The following is a 20,486-nucleotide window of genomic DNA, read 5'->3' as shown; positions in this document are numbered from 1 at the left end:
GTTCCGCATTTGCCGGTGGATGTAGGTCGTCTTGACCGAACCCTCTTCTGTCCTTTAATATTTTTATTCTTACTTTTGTCATTGTTAAGGTTCTGCAAATATTTATTTGGGTCATATTCGTAACAAGTTCAGTTCCCACTTCTATCACAAATAATTTTCGTCAAGGTGAGTACAATATAAACTATACACATATGGTAAGTAAAGATGAGTTTATTGGTAAGTTTATGAGGTGTAGTAGGAAGTTATAGGTCGTTGTTGAATAACAAAGGCAAGTTTAAGAGGTGTAGTTGGAAGTTATACTTCACTGTTGAATAACAAAGGCAAGTTTATTACTTCACCGTTGAAAAACAAAATTATTCAACAAAATTTTAGTTATAAATTGAGTTATAATATATCATATATTTGATTAAAAATAAATTTTAAATATTTTTAAATTATAATTTAATAATATTTCATTTTGCATAAGAATATAAGTTTATACTACAATACGAATAATATATAATTTACATACAATTAATATAAATTAATTTATAAAAAAATAGATAATCTTAATTATATATATATATGTTTATTTAGAGAAATAATAGAAATCATGGGCGTCGTCTTAAAAAAAAAATGAATGATTAAAATGATTTTTTTTTTAAATATAGTGAATTGTATTTGTTTGAAGATTTTTCTTTTATAAAATAATTTTTTTTAAAAAAAAAACGGTTCATCAAGTTTGTTATCATGTAACTATTTTAATTTAAAATTTTATTAAGAAATACTTAAATCTAAAATATAAACTCCCTAACCAAACATTACGTACCTGAATGTGCTTCCCCTAGGCTCTACTCAAATTTGATTTCATTCATTAATGTATATTTTTTCCCTTTAATACAAATAATTTATTTAATTTGTACTTTTTTAGTGGTAAATATTATCAAACAAAATAAGAAACATACACCGAGTAACATAACATTTTATACTCACAAAAAGAACAATTTAAACAAACATAATCCTGAAACACCTTACCGGGTGTTTGTTATTTTATTTCACCTCTATTCAACTCACTTCCAAAACCTCATTTCACATCTCAACCAAACAAACTTTGATAATAAATTAATATATCATTAAAGTAAAATTACAAATGTACAAAAATGTAACAACTAAATCTAACTGCAAAATGGTTGGACTGAAATTCTCATCTCTAAAACCATAAATCAATAATTATACAGATTATCAAATATAGATAGATAGATAGATAGATCTTTCAAGTCCCAAAGATGAATAAAATCAAGTATGATACAATTTGCTCTTAAGACTGACTGCTTAAAACACACACAAAAAACCCTTGCAAGCCATCACCTTTTCGATTCGATTAGACTCGACTCGGCTTGTCTGGGAGTTGCTACTGATAACAAAACAGGACCCTATTTACACGACCCCGGATGGAAGCCGCATCACGAGCTGACCGCCAAAAACACTGCAGCCGGTGGGATTAAATGCGGTTAGAAGAATGTAAGTATGAATATATATATATATTCACTCAATCATCTAAATCTATGCTCACTTTAGGCCAATCATAAAAAAATCATCTTCTCATTTTCCCCTTTTTAGTAAAAAAACATGCTCCCTTTATCCGAAATTAATCTATCGATTTTGACGTTTTGATTCATCCGAAATCAATTTATTTATTTCCCTTTTTAGTAATTATGGTTCCCACAAAAATAAACAAAACCCTTGCATACTATTATTATCGCAATACAATCACTTATTTTAACTCACTAAAAGGTAGAACTGTCTCTTCACCCATATATTATATTCCTTCTAAATCAATCAAAATTATATCACTATTTCTTTTTCTGTTGTCCCCGAAATTTATGCAGTAAACAATTTTATTCACTCATAATTTTATTACTTTTACTTTAGCAAATAATAATCAATTTGATACTATTTTCTTCTATATACTCCACTACTTTTGATCAATTCTTTAATAAATTTCCTATAATACTATCATTTTACTTTTAACCAACTATATTTTAATATTAAAATGTTATTATTTATTAGTTTCCGTACCCAATCAAACTTACATAATTTTGTCAGACGGAGGGAGAACCTCATACATGTAAAATACTAATATTCCAAAATTCACATACAAAACATAAATGAATATCTTGATTTAAGACGGAAGGAGAATTTACCTCTTTGTAATGTTTATACTATAAAAGACAAATATATACCAATTATTATCTATCATAGTTGAAATTTGTATACAAATGCTATAGCATATAATTCGATGGCAAAGGGAGTCTTATATAGCAAGTAATTGTTGTTTCGGGTGATAGTTTAGTAATTTATCGTGTAATGTAGTTTAATGTGTAGGTTTGGCAATGTTTAGCTATGGTTTTAATCTTTCGAAGTAAACACATGCATGCAAACAATAAAGAAGCAAGTAGCACTGACCTTTTTACATAGTAATAGCAAAAGTCGGCTAGAATGAACGTTTGAACGATTTCTGATATAAGAACCATCGGAGGCCAGAGGCCGTAACCCAACGCCACGAGGAGATGGCCGCGGCTGTCGAGAACCTATTGAATAAAAAGGGACAAGAGTCGGTCGTGTATCAAAATCGAGCAATTTTGATTGAAATGTGACGAATAGATATTGTATCGAGAAATATGTTCAATATGTAATGACAAATATGGTAAAAGGGTGAAGCTTCCTATAGCAATTTGACTGTTTCGCGAGAATTAGTTGATGGATTTAGGTAATGCGTGAGCGTGGTGATGAAAATGTTGCGTAGTGATCCGAACAGAAATAAAAACTCGGGAAAACGAACAAACCTGGAGTACCCAATGAGCACAGCTCAAGAACCGTGCCACACCAAGTGCAAAGACATAATGTGCAGTGAATGGTTCAACAATCTGCCAACAAGACATTGAAAATTAGTCTTTTGCTACGTAGCGAACATTCTCTAGAAAAAATTTACCTTAGTGTTTTGCATGACACGCAGCTGAGGTAGAATGGAAACGGATTCCAGATAGACACAGAAAGCCCAGGTGATCCTGTTGACCATGTGATGCGAGGTAGACGGGTGGATAAGTAAAGCTAAAACAGCACAAGGAACCAACTGCACAAGCACAATAATCTTTTTTAATCAGCGAATGATGTAATTATTCAGACGGCAGTAAAAATGAAGTAAAAAAAAATAAAACAACAAACAAATAATCTTTATTTTTTGACTCCAAAGTAAATAAAAAAAACAACCATGAGAGGATCAGCTCTGAAACATGTACAACTACACGACCTCAGACTTTAGTCTCTTTGGCAGAAACAGTCATTAACAAAATATAATTACGACAGATTCTTTTGCATCAAGGTTGAAAGCATACACACATAGATGTGTCCTCTCCAACTTCTAGAAATATAATAATCGCAAATAAAATGGGCATCCTCTTAAAGCCTTTAAGTATGGAAATATAGACCAAAATGTATAAAACCGATGTCCCAATAGTTTGATATAGAAGAGGCCGTTCTTGAGTTGGTCTTGAAATTATGCTTAAATGTAATAAAGTGGGGGGAAACTATGGTTGTATTTGGTTTTGATTTCATATCAAAACTACTACAATTAAGCACAAACAGTTCTCAAAACAAGTCCAATATTTCCTCTTACAAAACTTCAAATAAGAATACTATTTAAACCAAAATTCAAATTCAAACAAACCCTATTCATCTAGTAATAGATAAGTGATATATGGTTACGACTAATTCAAATAATTACTAAGAATTTAACCGCCCTTACAGAGTGTAATTTGTCAAGATTAACGAGAAAAATGAAAAAATAAGAAACAAGGTGAGAAGATAGTTAAGATAGACAACAGAGAGAGAATCATACCACAAAATAATGCGCAAAATTGTCTTTATCCTCCATGTAACTTGAATTGAGCTTAAACCGCATCATAAAAATAACCCACAAAGTTGTGGCGAGGGTAGCCATATCAAGCAGAGTGTGTATGTCATATTCCATAACAAAGCTGCAATATAATCTAGCAGCCAAAAATATCGCCGTTAACTCCTGAGATTTGAGTGAAAGCCCTGCCACAAAGTAACTTATAAGAGTGGCTTCGAAACAATAAAAAGAAGTATTCAAATAAAAAACTGGGCCAAAGTAAAACTGCAAAATCCATAGAGAAAACATTGGATAAATCCAAAACACTCTAATCTACATCCAAATTGTCGTGAGTATGTTGCGGATGACATTAGGACATGACAACTCAGAAAAGAAATGGCTAATTCAAACTGAAAAGGATCACGTACAAAATAAATAAGTAGATTTGTCTCCTTTTGTCTACAAGGAGATCAAGAAACGAACAAACTAACTATAAAACTTCTTCATATGCACCATAAACATGTATCACTATTCTTGATGGATTTTTTAAGTCGTACAGACACAGACACTAACTTAGCTAACGAACAAGGAAACAAAAGGAACATTGCATACAAAATAAGTAAATTTCACCGTATTGCTTGCAATCTAATGTTTGGTTGTAGCTCAAATAGAAATATCTGAATCTAATTACCTAACAAACAAGGAGAGGAGCTTTACATGCAAAATAAGAAGAAATTTCACTGTATAGCTTACAATCTATTGTTTGGTCGTAATTCAAAGATCGGGTTCTGAAATCTAACTTAACTAACAAGTAGAGGAACTTTGCATACAAAATTAGAAGTAAATTTCACTGTATTGCTTGCAAGTTGAAATCTATTGTTTGGTTGTAATGCGAAGATCAAATTCTGAAATCCAACTTAGCTGCTAACACAAAGGGAATTGATAAGCTAACAAGCTTGTCATGAACTTCCTTTACACGTACAATAAACATGTATTGTTGATAGAAATTGTGCAATCATACGAGCCAAACTTGCGAATATCAATCAATGCTATTTATCAATTGTATGTGGTAACACAAATAGCGAATTCGGAAATCTTTTTAGTTAACCAACAAAGATCAAAATATGACCTACAAGCATTCACAATAGGCTTCCTAAAGCACAATTCCAATCCATTCTAGGCATATGTTAATAACTCATAATCGAATCTACAGCAACAGAAGAAAATTTCCAAGTCCAATTTCAATGTTCTTCCACGAAATCAAACAAGATTTTCCACAAAATATCCAACTCTCAATTCGCCAAAATTTGTATCCAAACAGATTAAAATAATCAATGAACAATTGAAATAATGATAGCAATCGATGAACAATGGGTAATTGAATTAAATCCCCAATCAATCGAAGTGGAAACCCTAGGCATACCGGCGCAAGTCTTCTCCTTGGTCAATTTGTAGATAAGAACGGTAATTCCGACGGAATGCACAGCCTCGGCGGCGACGAAGAGATTGTCGTGGTCGTGAACGATAGCGCGGAGGAGGACAAGGGCGGCCATGCCGCTAATAACGGCGATGAAGGCCTTGACCTTAGGTGGCTGCCGCCGGAGCCATGCGATTACAGCTTGGATCGGCCTCCTCGGCGGCTTCATATCGGCGATGGATCGATCGATTGATTGATTGATTAATCTTCCCTGGCAGGCAAGCAGGGTGGTTGAAAGAGGGATCGAATTGGATTAAATTAACAAATAGGGAGGATTCGAAAAAGATTCCTTAACAATCCGGATTGAAAGTGGGAAAGGGGAAGAGTGAATTTGGAGAGGAAATCTAAGAAATCAAATGGAGGGAGGAATACTCCGTAATGTAATAGCGAGCGAAAAAAAGGAAAAGGAAATCAAATCGAGGGGCGATTGTTTGACCAGCATTCATTGGAAGAGAACAACTCATACACAGACAGAGTCAAACGAGGTAACCCTTTTATTTTTTATTTTTTTTTATTAATCTTTTTAACTTTTATGGGCAGTTAATAATAATAATAATAATAATAATAATAATACAAGAAATTATATAATATTTTTTCCGTCTCAATAAAAATTGTCTTCTTTTTTTATTTTTGTCTTTTGCAAAACAATTGATTTATTTTTTATTTAGTAATTGTGGTCTTAGTTTGTAACAAATTATTTTTATTTTTTCAAACTATCACTGGTTATTATTCTAACATATTTTTTAAAATCCTTCTAAGATATTTTAGTCTTTTACATTCTATTTTATACTATTTTTAATTAAATATTATCATTTCGTAAACTAATATAGCACATTGTTGTATTAATTTAAACAATGTGTTAACCTCTATTTTATATGTTTAGATTTATAGTACATTAATCTTCTTGTTTGTTATATTTTAATTTAACATAACATAATTTTAAAATACACATTAAATAATATGAATTATAGTTTAAAATTATAAAATAACAAATATTTTGCTTTTAGATTATAATTTGAAAAAGAATTTAGATGTAGTATTATTTTGTTTTTTTATTTTCACAAAAATATATATTTTTTATAACAAATAAATTTTATATATTTTTATTGCACGTATGAAATTAGTAAACATTTTAACTTAGTCGAATTAGCCTTATCAAGTTCAATGCTCAAATTGCACGTAACTTTTTTATGGTTTCGAAACTCAACGTAAATCTCTCATTTATTTTAAAAATTACATGGCGGTCCTTATACCTTAAAAAATATTGCATTAAATTCCTCTGTAGTTTCGAAACTCAACGTAAATCCTCGTTATACTTTAAAAAATTGTACGACACTCTTTATACTTTAAAAGATATTGCAAGAAAGCAAAAACATATAGATAGAACACAAGAAAAATTTCATAGTGACAGAATTTCATGCAATATTTTAAAAAAATATAAGAGGTGTCGTGTAATTTTTAAAATATAAGAAAAATTTTTGAACTGAACTTCAAAAGCAGGAGTGTTATGAGCAATTTTGCCATATAATAATTATATCATCTCCATATATATATATATAAACTTCTCCGACGCTACCTAGCACATCACGGTGGTGGATTATATGCCTTTGATTGCAATTCCGGGATCACACGCAAGTTTTACCAATAACTAAATACTCCCTCCATCTCAAATACCATGTCCACGTTGTCATTTCTGTCGGTCCCACATACCAGGTCACTTTCCTTTTTTTAAAAATAATTACGTACTTTAATCTCATTTTAATTTTTTTAATTTTAATTAAACTAATTAGTTATCTTAATTTTAATTTATAATTATTTATATTATAGAATAATTATTTTCACTAATACATTCTTAATTATATATTGCATACATCCCTCCTAAAACACCGTGTTTACAGTATAGCAGATACGGTATTTGGGACGGAAAGAGTAATAAAAAGAAGATGATCCAAAATCCAAAACACACTAAAACATAAAGCAAAAGAATGCAAGAAACACATATAGTTCCAGTTCAGTTCCATCTTCCATGGCGCTACACTACACATTAGAAGAATCATATATAAGCCTAACTTGACGGGCAACTAATCGAGATGAGATGAGATCAGATCAGGCCGTCCACGACGAGGATCGTCTCAGGACGGGTTTCAGCTGCTTGTCTTCCTCGATTGCGATCATGCCCAAATGCGAAGGGTCTTCCAGCATCATCTTTGCCACCAAATACCCCGCCACCGACCACGTCTGGAATTTCCGTGCTTGCTTACCCACAAACCGCCCGTACTTTCCGTCGTAGTATTCTGGCCACCCGTCTTTCGACAGCCTGGTTTCAGCAAGCTCAATCGCACGTCTTGCAATCTGGGGACGCCCCGTTTTGATGCATGCCGCTGTAAGTAGCCATAACAGCACTGCAGCAGACATCAATAGACAGCAAGCATTCAGCGTGTATACTTACTGCTGGTTTTCATACCATTATATAACTTTGAAAGCAATGATTCTCGAGTCTTTTGGTCGCTAATGTATCATTATGCAGTGATCAAATATCAAGCGCACAAAAACACACTGCGCAATGTAGTCATGTTAGTTACTGGAAAAGAATCATCAGAAAGAATGTAAGATGATGATGACGAGTCATTTTCTAGGTAAGGAATCAAAATTCGGCAAGCGGACATATATCCAAACAATAATTTATGAATTAACAACTAGAAAGCATGTAGAAAAGGCCAAAAAAAAAATCAGAAAAATTATGGTCCTATTCATTTCTACATAGCAAATGATTTCAAGTATTTTGGTTGCTAATGTATCATTATGCAATGATCGATTCATACGTTTTACATGTAGCCTATTTCCCGAAACTAATATAGAGCGCACAGAATGTCAAAAACACACTATGCGACATAGTCATGTTAGTTGCTGAAAAAGAATCATCGGAAGTGCATGAAATAACCACTACATAAGCTACATACTAAGGGATGATGATGACAAGACTTCTAGGTTGGGAATCAAAATACGGCAAGTGAACATATATCCAAACGATAATTTACGAAGTAAGAACTAGAAGAAGATGTAGACAACGCGGGAAAAAATATATATACTGGCAAAATTATGATTCTACTCATTTCTATATAGCAATGATTTTCGAGTATGTGGTCGCTAACGTATCATTATGCACTATGCAGTAATCGATTCATAGATTTTATATGTTGCTTTTTTTTTCCAAAAACTAATATCAAGTGCACAAAAACAAATTATGCAATTTAGTGATTTTAGTTTCTGAAAAAGAATCATCGGAAATACATGAAACCACTACACACGATATATATATATATATATCATGTAAGTGATGACGACGAAGAGACATTAAAGTACGGCAGGCAAACATATATCCAAACGATAATTTATGAAGTAACAACTAGAAAAGCATGAAGAAAAGGCGAAAAAGATAAAATTCAGTAGGATTATGATTCTATTCATTTCACAATGTACCTGGCCATGATCCACCGTTGTGGTAGCTCCATCGGGTGTTTTTTGGATCACATCCTGTCACAATTCGCCATTCATGGGTCTCCATAGCTGGATAGGATACTTTAAGAGGCATATCTCCAACCAATTCCTCCCATCGTGATTCAATAAGATCCATGATGGCAGTTGCTTGATCGTGTGTTGCCAGCGACGATAGTATTGCAATGCAATTTCCAAGGCAAAACCAGCGGAAATCCATGTTTGAAGGGCCAACATTCCCGATAAAGTATCCTCCATGAAGTGGCATAAAATCAAAAATCCACTCCGGAAGGGAATCCGGCATGACATTAAACTTGTTGACAGCCGTGTGGGAATATTCCTCTGTCTTATACCGATAGATGTCATTCAGCTGCTTCAGATCCAGCCAAAAGTAACTCCTCATGTGATAACTCAAAGCATGCAGACGCTTGATGATTCGTTCAATAAATTCCTTGCCCGAGGCATCTTGTTTCAGTAAAAGCATGGCGCATCTTAGAGCCATGAAGAAAAGCGCCTGGATCTCAATCGGGTACCCATAGACGCCCTACAAATCCAAATGTTTCAAAAATAATGCTAGTCAGAAGCATATCGAATAGAGAGTTAGCATTTCTGCATCAATGCCTTACCATCCTACGATCAATCATACTGCAGCCATCAGCACAGAGAAGCGTAGGAAATGTATCGAATCCCTCAGAAAGGCACAGACTGAGAATCAGTTGTATGCCCTTCTGACATTCTGGCCTCTCAGCCAAAAGCGTGTCTCCAGTTGACTTAGTGTACGCCCGAAGAAGTATAATCCACCAAAAGCCAGAATCAACTGGAGCCACTCTTCCAATCGCACTCTCGCCAAAATCAGCTATCAATGTTTCAGTATTCCTGGTTGGATCATGTAACACTTTAAAACTAGCCGGCATAACACCTTCTCCCAGTTGAAACCTGTCGATCCGTTTCTCCCATGACTGGAGCCGAAGGGTCTTCAAGATAAAGTTTTTCACAATTTCTGGCTGTCCATTCATTAGAAAAGCCAATGCACTTGGAACAAAATCCCTGACAAATACCTACACAAGTTAAAGCTTCAGAAACCGGCTAATAAATGTCTCTAACAAGTCCCTGATCTTAACATAAAGTCGAATCACTTTACGTGGAAAAACAAACATAAGTGCTGTCTGATACGAGAATCATACGATCAAAATATAGACACAAAATTTTTTCATACTTGCAGCTAATAGCAATCTATTTTTCATTGATATAACAAAAAATTTCAATTTTCAAAAATCTTGCAACAATGATCAACCCTATTGTGTATGCTTCATCCAAATAGTAAATTCTGGTTACCGAGAAGCTCATTCCCATATATACAATGAAAGAATTCTTCAGTGGCTAGCTAAGGAATCCAAAACACTAGAAATACTATAGAATTTAAAAAGGATAATTTGTCGTCTTCACCTGATCGTAGTTAAGTTTTTCTTCGGAGTTATCTAATGCAGCTATCGTCCCAACCGGCTGGCCACGGAAATACACTAATGTCCGCATAAGATGTTCCCAAGCCTCGGCTATCATGGGATGTGGCTCAGCGGCCATGCCATAGCCAATTTGTGACATAGGAGTATTGAGTCCTGACCTCCTCCCTGGCGAATACACACTGTCAAAATGGTCGAATTCCCGTGAGAAGTTCTCTGCTCTAGAGGGTGGATGGGGAGAGAACACTGAGGGCAACGGCAGCTGATCAGTAAATGACCTTTCATCATAGGATCGCTGCCTATTCAGATTCAAAGTTTTAGGCCTGTCAGGTAGCTTTGAAAAATCAATTTCTTCTAATTCACGCGTATTGCTTGAAGAATCGGAGTTCTTTGCATAACCATTTTGCAGTACATCTACTGTGAGTGTCGACATTGCGGTAGAGCTTCTCCTATGCAATCTGCAGTTGTTCACATTATGATGAGTGAGGAGAGCACACAGACTTCAAATTTTGATGAATTAAACTGAATGTAGCCTCTCGAAAACATGAGAAATCCCAATTATCAACACCCAGACTTCAAATTTTGATGAATTAAACAGAATTTAGCCTCTCAAAAACATGAGAAATCCCAATTATCAACACCCAGACTTCAAATTTTGATGAATTAAACAGAATTTAGCCTCTCAAAAACATGAGAAATCTCAATTATCCACACACAGACTTCAAAATTTGATGAATTAAATCGAATGTGGCCTCTCAAAAACAACAGAAATCTCAATTATCTACACGAAGAATGATGCAATTTCAAACGTACACACACACCTAGGTTTGTTGCAAGGACGAACACTTGTGTTTCAGAATGATCTCGCATCTTCTAAGTAAGCAGAGAAACAGCGCACATATCCATAAACATACACAAAATCTAGATTAGACGACTGCAACAAGCACCGATTAAGCGTCAAAGAAATCTCACAGCAGCGTCTCGAAATTCGAAAGCACACGTCCAATTAAAACATAAAAAATAAAGGAACAATAAAATACAAAATCCTACATATCTCCCTCGCCCAAAACCGTAGAATTTATCATCTGACGAGTGCCTACGCAAATCATCCAAATCCACAGTGACGCATATAAATCCAAAATATATATAGATATATATACCGCAATCGGTGAATGAATTAAATCTCCACACGCAACAGGCAGCGGCGCAAACGGATTGAATTTCAGCCTGAATCTGTCGATCAGTTAGTCGGTTCAGAAACTTGAATCGCGCTGGTAAACCAAACCAAACCAATGGAAGCACGGAGAGCACGTGAGCAGCAGAAAAGCTCGTTGGTAGGAGATTGGAAATGGAGGCCGGCAGCGGCAGCGGCAGCAGGAGCAGCAATTATGGAAGGTGTGGCAGTTGCAGTGGCAGTGGCGGAGGAGCGAAATGCGTACCCGCACACGCGTCAGCTGGTGACGGCCTGCACGGTTGGCATCGGGCGTACACCTTTTCGTATAACTTTGTAATGTAGCGCCCATCATTGCTGCTTTTCGCCCCTCCATTCTTATAAATTATTATTTAATGCGTTTTACTTGTATATTTTTACGGACACTTCGATTTAAACTCATTGACATAAAAAATCTAATCTAATATATATATATTTATCCTTGATTTTGTGTTGCCACGTGGCGACACATAATTTTTTTTAAAAAAAATTTTTTTATGAGTCCCACCACAAATATATTATTTTTTATTTTTAAAAAAAAAATTTAATGGTGGATCTCACCACAAATATAATATTTTTAAAAAATTTTTAGATGGTGAGTCCCACCAGTATAATATATAATTACGTTATATTTGATTTTCTTAATTAATTAAACGTTCTTTAAATAATACATTCTCCGTCCATTTTTTATTTTCCTAAAGTATATTTGCATGATTTTTTAGATAATTGTCTTTTAATGCAAAATGTGAGATAACTAAAAATAAATAAATCGAAATAATTATTTTGATCGGAGAAAGTATTTTATAATTTAATTATATTAAAATGACAGTAACAAATTAATGAAATTTGATTTTTGTTTTGTTCAAATATCTTAAATTTTTTATCGATATAATTTTCAACTAAATTATAATTTTAAAAATTACTTATAAAAATATGAATAGATACCACTAAATTATATATAGACATTGTTTTTGCAATATATATTTAATCGATAAAATTTATTAATTTAATATTTAAAATACTAAAAAATTAATCGTATAAAATATTTTAATTTATTCAAATAATTCTCATATTAAAACTTTATATATATTTAATAACAATAATTAATTTTAATAATTCAATAAAATTTATAACTACCTCGTGCATAGCACGGCTTCACTCTAGTATATATAAATTCATTGACTTAACTGCACTCCCTACTTTTTATTTTCAATTATGCTTTAATTCCTAATATTCATTTGACCCTAAATTATCATATAATATAATGACTATAGTATAGTATGTACTTACATTATTTTTATATAAACCAATATTATCTATTCAGTACTTCAAAATTATCCCGTTGTACCAAAAACTATTATAATTATGTGTAAAATTTCTATTTATATTCTAATATCAATTAAAGAAATTTAAACTCAAAAACAAAATAAAATCTTAATAGAACCCACCATCCGAATCATTGATGTTATATCACTTTCAAACCCTTCTCCTTGCACGTTTTCCCTTGCCGTTAAAGTCCTCACTGAAGTAATTGCCGTCGAGCCTCCTTGAAGGAATTTCATCCACCGTAAAAAGTCTTTATTCACTACCCAAAGCTCTGTTTCTGTTTGAGATGTCGAAAAAGACCTCATCACCAAAAAGAAATTCGAAAAAGTAAGTTAAAGTTTATGTTTTTTGTAGGATTGGAATTTTAAGTTCATGGTGTGGTTGTATCTATTTTATTTGTGCGTCGGTTGGGTTAATAAAAGCCTCAGTGACAGTATTTTACTTTGAACTTCGTATCTCACTATCGGGTCGAATATAAGCTATTTTATGTGTTGAAAATTATAAATAATCTTGTTATTTATAGAAGTACTTTCAGTTGTATTTTTATAGGTGTGCATTTATAGTAAAATGATTTAGATGTAAAGGGGGCGGTACTCTTTGTTTTTTTCGAATATTGTAGACAACTTGTTCTTGTTAGGTGATTTTATAAATACTAATGTGTTGGAAGATGTCTCTATTATGAAGTTGGTTATAGATGTATCTATTTTGTCAATTAGTAAAATTTTATTTGTTCTTTATATTGTTTGCGAGTGTCTTTATTGGTGTGCCTTGACTGTTAATTTATATGTCTCAATTAGAAGATTATTTACCTTCGTAGTTATGTCATACTCACAAAGATGTCTTTATTCTGAAATGATGGCAGACCCGAAAAAGAATACAAAGGACTTACCTCCAGATTCTCTATACTTTTCTTCTATACAAACATGGCTAAACTTAAAGTTGGAATGAATGACAAACAACTGAACGTTCTGCAACTCACGCCGTTTGGGCATTTTTTAGATTGTCCGAAAATAAAGCTACCATGTCATTGGTTGTGGGCAATTGTAAATATGTTTAACATCTGAGTCCTAGTCATTTAAAATTAGTTATGAAATTGAAATAAAACTTTATGTTGAAGAATTCTTTGTAATTCTTGCTTTGCACTCAAAAGGCGTGTATGTATCTGAAAATGCCGTCGTATTATGTGAAAGCTTTTCGAGATTGTTCAAGGGAAGATTAACCAAGATTGAGATTCTTGAGAAGTTGAAAGAAACTATGGTCACTCATTTAGAATTGTTTGAAAAAGAAGCTACTTTGACATTGATTATAAGTGATTGTGAATATGTTTGACATCAAGTCCCAATTGTTTAGAATTGGTAATGAAGTTGAAATAAGTTTTTCTGTTGAATAATTCTCTATAGTTCTTTGGTTCACAATATTTTATGGTTGGATGTGAAGAAACTCCTAAATATGAACAATATACCCTCAATGAAGATATATATTCCTTATTTAACTAATTTACATATTTCTGATACGATTGCATGTACTCCTATTAAAGAATAGGCTTAATAAGTAACTAAATACACATTCGACATGTGGTGAAAAAAATGTGTACTCACCATATTATCCTAAAAATATCAATGAACACGTTCAATGTACATCTCAATGGCAAATGCTTACTTATAGTGTGAATAGTCCTAATAAGTCTTGTGTATAATATTTACTCCTTATACTATACATTTGTTTGTTGGGGATGTTTTTTTCTAGTCTACAAAATACCAATATGGACAAAGCTAATAAAGAGTGTAGGGACCGAGACATATCTCATTAGTTATCCACTAACTTATCAATATCTCTTAGCATAATTTACAACATCATATGTTATGTCAAACTTATTTTATGTGACATTCTCTTCTATCCTTGAACATACGAATAAATGATCTCAATGATCATTTCAATAGTATTGGTTGATAAACCCAAATATTCGACGAAATTGTAATAATCTTTTCAACCTATAGTCATGTAAGCTAGCTACAATCATGGTTGGGTGTCAAAAGACCCCCAAGTGGAAGCTACACAATCCCAATGATGATATTTGTTCCTCTATTCCATTAAATTAGATACTTCTGAATTGATTGAATGTACTCGTATTAAAGAATATGTTTTATAAGTACTTTTATATATATTCAACATATATTGGGAATATGTGTACTCACCAAAGGTTCTGAAAGCATTAATGGACACATTCCATATATACATTAATTACTAATACGTTCCTCATAGGATGGGAGAGTCCAATATATCTAATGCGTAAATTTACTTACTATACCTTTTAACATGATTTTTCTTGTTGGGAGTTTCTTCCTACTCTAAAAAATGTTTGCACGGACAATCACAATACATAGAATATCATGCATAATTAGTTATGCACTAACTCCAAAATATCTATTATTATGGTTCACCACATGATATGTTATGTCATATATATCTTAAGTGACATTCTCATCCACCTTTGAATTCAAGGATATGTGATCCCATAAGTTATTTTAGAAATATTCATTGATGTACGCTAACTTCCGAGAAAGTGGATATGTTGTAATCAACTACTAGTTGTTTGATTCAACTACCATTAGTGACAAAATCTTGATAAATACTTATATACCATTGTTTACAAAATTATACTTTTATATGAATATGAATGTTTTCATATACAAACACACAACCGTTTTATTAGATACGTACACTTTTGGTCATAATGAATATACCCCAGCATATTCGAATTATGTATATCTTTGGTATTAATGAATATATTCTCTAAACGTTACAATATACTCGTATTTTAATTGTAACAACTCCGACGAAAAAATTAAATACTCGCATAAATATATGTGATTTATGTTAATGTGATTTATGATATACAATGAGAGTACATTATGGGTCATGTTATACCGTAACGAGTATTTAGAAAACACGTTTAATAGGCCAATATCATGTGTAATGTATTGTCGTTGTTGATAATTATTACTTTGGATCATATCTTATATAACTAAAATAACCTGCAACATATTCTTGTTATGAATTTATATACCTTCGGAAATTATTCTGGAAGAATTAGTTTGGAATGCTACGTACTCTGACATAATAATTGTGTACACCCAGGAATATACAAGAGAATATCATCTAATTTTTAAATAATTCAATAGTGGCCTCTCATACACAGATTTACGTTCAATATAATCTTCTAAAAATAAAAGAAAATTTCATCCACAAGATGAGAAACCAGAAATACCTACGATAAAGTCTCATTGCAATCATAATTTTTAGTTTGTTTCACCTGATGTTATTCAAACTGCCTTTTATTCTGCCATGCTAGTTGGATAGGTGATGCAGGAGGAATTATTTCTGTCTGCAGGTTGTTTTCTGCTACATCCATATTATGGGTCTATATTGTAATATTCATCGCAAAAATCATATATAGACATATGACAACAGACGTTATATGTTGCTCAGAATCCTTCCGTAGGGATGCATAATTGGCTTTAATGAAAACGGATGTCTATCGTTTCTTGTTTTGCATAAGATATTTCCGCATTTTCTATAACCAAATATAATTACCTTGTTAAGCATATTATAATATTCTCACATATATTCTACACATACCTGAGTGCAGAAGTTGTCAACTAGGTATCAGAGATAGTATGTGTGGTAGGCTCTAGAAATATGCGGAGATGGATTTTAGAAGTCTCGAGTGTCTATCGGAAAAAAAAAAAAAAAAAATCTTTCCAATTATATTGATCATCTATGTGAAAGAACAACCCTTAACCTCCAGCAAAATTATTTCCAATTTTCATCATTTTCAGCATACACCGTTATATAGCAATAAGTTTTTACGAACATCCAATATACAAGAACATGAAATAAATACCAAGGTTCATAGATCAGTGATCGTAGTATATATCAACAAAATTGGGGAATCTTTAAAACATATATCATACAATATCAGAATACATAAGTATAAGATTACTGAATATATGTATACTACACCAAAAAAATGCTTCATGTAAAAATGCCAACACATACTACCAGAAAACCTCACATTTTGACTATACCTAAACAATAATCTCCAAGAGCCAAATAAGAACATCGATCACAAAAATTATTTTAAAATATACAGTTACCTACAATATCAAACAACAGTGAAATGATCAATCATACCTGAGTCTTCGTTTTCAACTGAACGTGGGTGGGATCGATTGCGAGCCCTACTAACACCACCGTAATTAACAAACAAAATTATCAGACCAAAAGAAGATCACATGCCGAGGAATCAAACCTTCACCTTACTCGCTCCCTCGCACGAATAAACCTAAAGCTTGGGATTTGGATTCGGAATCCCTGAAAGTTTAGCCATCAAACACTGAATCTTCACGTGAAAAAAACCGGATGCTAGACAAATGAATCATCCTTCGCGCGGAAAAAACCTAACGTACAGAGAAAAAATCAGAAATGATAAAATAGATTTGAAGTTGAGAGACAAGGGTAATATTGGAATTGAGGTAGAGGTAATGAGTTAATAGAAAAAAAATTCAAAGGAAAGAATGCAGTAAGTACAAATTTTGTACAGGGATTGAATCCAAACATAAAACTAGAGAAAAATATTTAATTGCTAAGAAAAATAATTATATATTAATATCAAAATATTTTTTTATTTTTATCTAAATTTTACATATATAATAACCTAAAATGTCAAAAAATTTAAAAGAATTTCGGTCCCTTTGGAATGAAATGGAAAGAGTATTATTCCAATTTAAATACCAAAATACAATAAGTTCCATTAATTTTGAGCTCACTTTAGACATTACTCTTTTTCATTCCATATAAAATATTCATTTTTTTCAATTTTATATATTTTACATGATTTTTTATTTATTTTTTAAATATAATTATACACTTTAACAATATTTTAAAATTTAAAATTTTTAATTTTCTTAATAGTAATTAAACTATGTAGTTATTGTAATTTTCATCTATAATTATTTATATTATACAATTATTATTGTTATTAATACATTTTTAATTACTTACTAATTATATTTTACATAAATTCTCGTGTTTACTGTAACGTGGACACTTTTAGTGGGACAAAAGGAGTATTTTAAAAAAAAAATTGAAATTTTTAAAAAAATTTAAACATAAGTAAAATAAAAAATTAGTATTTAATGTGATATTTGTAATACAAAATATATTATATCATATCATATATATATATATAAGAGCTCAAAACTGTAATTAAAAAAAAATCAAACTACAATTTTTTAATTGTTATTCTTATAGAGTTTATTGTTTTTTTTAATTATCAAGATAAGTGGGATTGAAACGGTGGTTTCAATATTAGTGGAGGAAAACTGATTTTTTTTTTTCTATATTTATAGACATGTGAGAAAATGGTAATACGACTAAATGGCGAGAATAAGAATATTTGAAATTTATTATATTGATGCATTTACAAATGAATTGTTGCTTTTTTTTTATAATTATTTTTATTGATAATTTTTTTTATTGATAATATTGATTTGTTTTGCTATTCTTCTTTGTTAATAATCTGTTTTTATATATATTTTTATAATTTTTAGATTTTTTTTTGTTCTTTCTAAATTGTTTATTTTGTTAGTTCTTTTTTGTGCATCCATAAAGTTTGAATCCCAAATATTTTTTTGATAAAATTTTTTTTATTGATAATATTGAGTTGTTTTGCTATTCTTCTTTATTAATAATATTTTATATATATTTTTTTTTATAATTTTTGGATTTTTTTTATTTTTTTAAATTGTTTATTTTTTTATATATATTTTTTTATAATTTTTCTGCGCAGCCATAGAGTTGGAATCTCAAATACTTTTTTGAGAAATTTTTTTTATTGATAATATTGAGTTGTTTTGCTATTCTTCTTTATATTTTTATAATTTTTAGATTTTTTTGGTTTTTTCTAAATTGTTTATTTTGTTGTGTTTTTTTTTTTGCGCAGCCATAAAGTTGGAATTTTTGCTATTCTTCTTTATTGTGGTATAAAATTAGAATCTCAAATACTTTTTGATAATTTTTTTTATTGATAATATTTTATCTATATATATTTATAATTTTTAGATTTTTTGGTTTTTTCTAAATTGTTTATATCGAAAGTTGTTAGCGATAGGTTTGGTGATTTTTTAATTTTTTATATATAAAAATTATATTATTATACATTTAAGTGTAATTTAAATTCTTATTAGCAATTGATCATAATTTATATTAAGTTATATGTTATTTTTATTATTATTTTTTCATAAATATTTTAAGTTGTAAAAAACAGAAATTGTAATATGTATATGAATAATAATTTTATTTTCATAATCAATCATGTTATAAACACATCCAGATATATGTATAGTTTTTATAAATTTTTTTAATTGATTTTGTTCATAATAAATTAATTTGTTATTTTAACATTAAATTATTTAGTTATATTGCATATTTTTTTTCCAAATTTAATATTAAATTATTTTAGTTATATTGCATATTTTATTTCAAATATATAATGTAAATAATAATTTATATTACATATTTCTTTCCGGAAAAGTTTCTGCGACTCTATTTGGTGCATGTGTTTGGCCGAGAATTAGTGGATGATGGTAGATGATGATGATATTTTTAGTTCGAGCTTGCAGAAAATCTGGCGGCAGCTGATGTAGCGAAGATTTTGTTTGTTTTTCCTTTGTATTATAAGAAATTTATTTCGGATTATATATTTTTATTTCTTAATTTATTGTATAATATTTAATGAAAAGATGAAGTTGTGTAGATTCTGGATATATTTTTTATTAATTAATTTTTAATATATTTGTATTTAAAAATGATAAAATAAATTTAAAATAAATGAATAGTACTATCAAAGTTAAGTGTATATATTTTACTAATTTTTAAAATAATTATATAAACACATATATATGTTTAAAAAAAAACATAGACTTATGTTTTAGATTTATTCTAGAATTACAACGTATATATTGATAAATAATTTTTATTTGTAATTATGGTTATAAAGAAGATGTAAAAAAAAATATATATTAAATTTTTAAAATGTAATTTATTTTACATTCAAAATTATTTTAAATAATACTATTATATCTTATATTCAATTAAGAAATAAAAGTGATGAAGTTGTGTAGATTCTAGATATATTTTTTATTAATTAATTTTTAATATATTTGTATTTAAAAATGATAAAATAAATTTAAAATATATGAATAATACTATCCAAAGTTAAATGTATATATTTTACTAATTTTTAAAATAATTATATAAACGCATATATATGTTTTAAAAAAACATAGACTTATGTTTTAAATTTATTCTAGAATTACAACGTATATATTGATAAATAATTTTTATTTGTAATTATGGTTATAAAGAAGATGTAAAAAAAATATATTAAATTTTTAAAATATAATTTATTTTACATTCAAAATTATTTTAAATAATACTATTATATCTTATATTCAATTAAGAAATAAAAGTAAAATGCTACAAAATTTAATATTTACGGAGATAGTATAATTCATTGATATTATTTTATTTTTTTATATTAATTAAAAATATATATATAATATATAAAGAAATTACTATTAAACA

The 20,486-nt window shown here is 30.3% G+C and overlaps 2 protein-coding genes across 4 annotated transcripts; both read right to left on the bottom strand.

Moving 5' to 3' along the window:
- Nucleotides 1-1,169: 1,169 nt before the first annotated feature.
- LOC127256922 (uncharacterized) lies at nt 1,170-5,772 on the bottom strand. Its single transcript, XM_051283157.1, has 6 exons — nt 5,295-5,772; nt 3,878-4,077; nt 2,972-3,112; nt 2,826-2,906; nt 2,446-2,570; nt 1,170-1,465 (listed from the first exon to the last, which is right to left on the bottom strand). Exons 1-6 carry the CDS (start codon nt 5,515-5,517, stop codon nt 1,417-1,419), a joined length of 819 nt encoding a protein of 272 aa, XP_051139114.1. The 5' UTR covers nt 5,518-5,772; the 3' UTR covers nt 1,170-1,416.
- Nucleotides 5,773-7,201: 1,429 nt separating this feature from the next.
- Nucleotides 7,202-11,890, bottom strand: LOC127256100 (probable alkaline/neutral invertase B). 3 transcript variants are annotated; one of them, XM_051281951.1, is made up of 5 exons: nt 11,218-11,346; nt 10,290-10,761; nt 9,470-9,901; nt 8,829-9,387; nt 7,202-7,750 (listed from the first exon to the last, which is right to left on the bottom strand). In XM_051281951.1, exons 2-5 carry the CDS (start codon nt 10,734-10,736, stop codon nt 7,455-7,457), a joined length of 1,734 nt encoding a protein of 577 aa, XP_051137908.1. In that variant the 5' UTR covers nt 10,737-10,761; nt 11,218-11,346; the 3' UTR covers nt 7,202-7,454. The 3 variants fall into 3 exon arrangements, with proteins under 3 accessions (XP_051137908.1, XP_051137900.1, XP_051137892.1); XM_051281943.1 differs by lacking the exon at nt 11,218-11,346 and adding an exon at nt 11,464-11,890 and having other exon boundaries at nt 7,203-7,750; XM_051281935.1 differs by having other exon boundaries at nt 7,203-7,750; nt 11,125-11,345.
- Nucleotides 11,891-20,486: the final 8,596 nt, after the last annotated feature.

The sequence above is a fragment of the Andrographis paniculata genome, unplaced genomic scaffold (assembly GCF_009805555.1).
Source record: "Andrographis paniculata isolate CXL003 unplaced genomic scaffold, ASM980555v1 Contig12END, whole genome shotgun sequence".
NCBI lineage: Eukaryota > Viridiplantae > Streptophyta > Magnoliopsida > Lamiales > Acanthaceae > Andrographis > Andrographis paniculata.
Note: the sequence above shows the minus strand (reverse complement) of the source record. Positions and strands in the feature narration are given on the sequence as shown.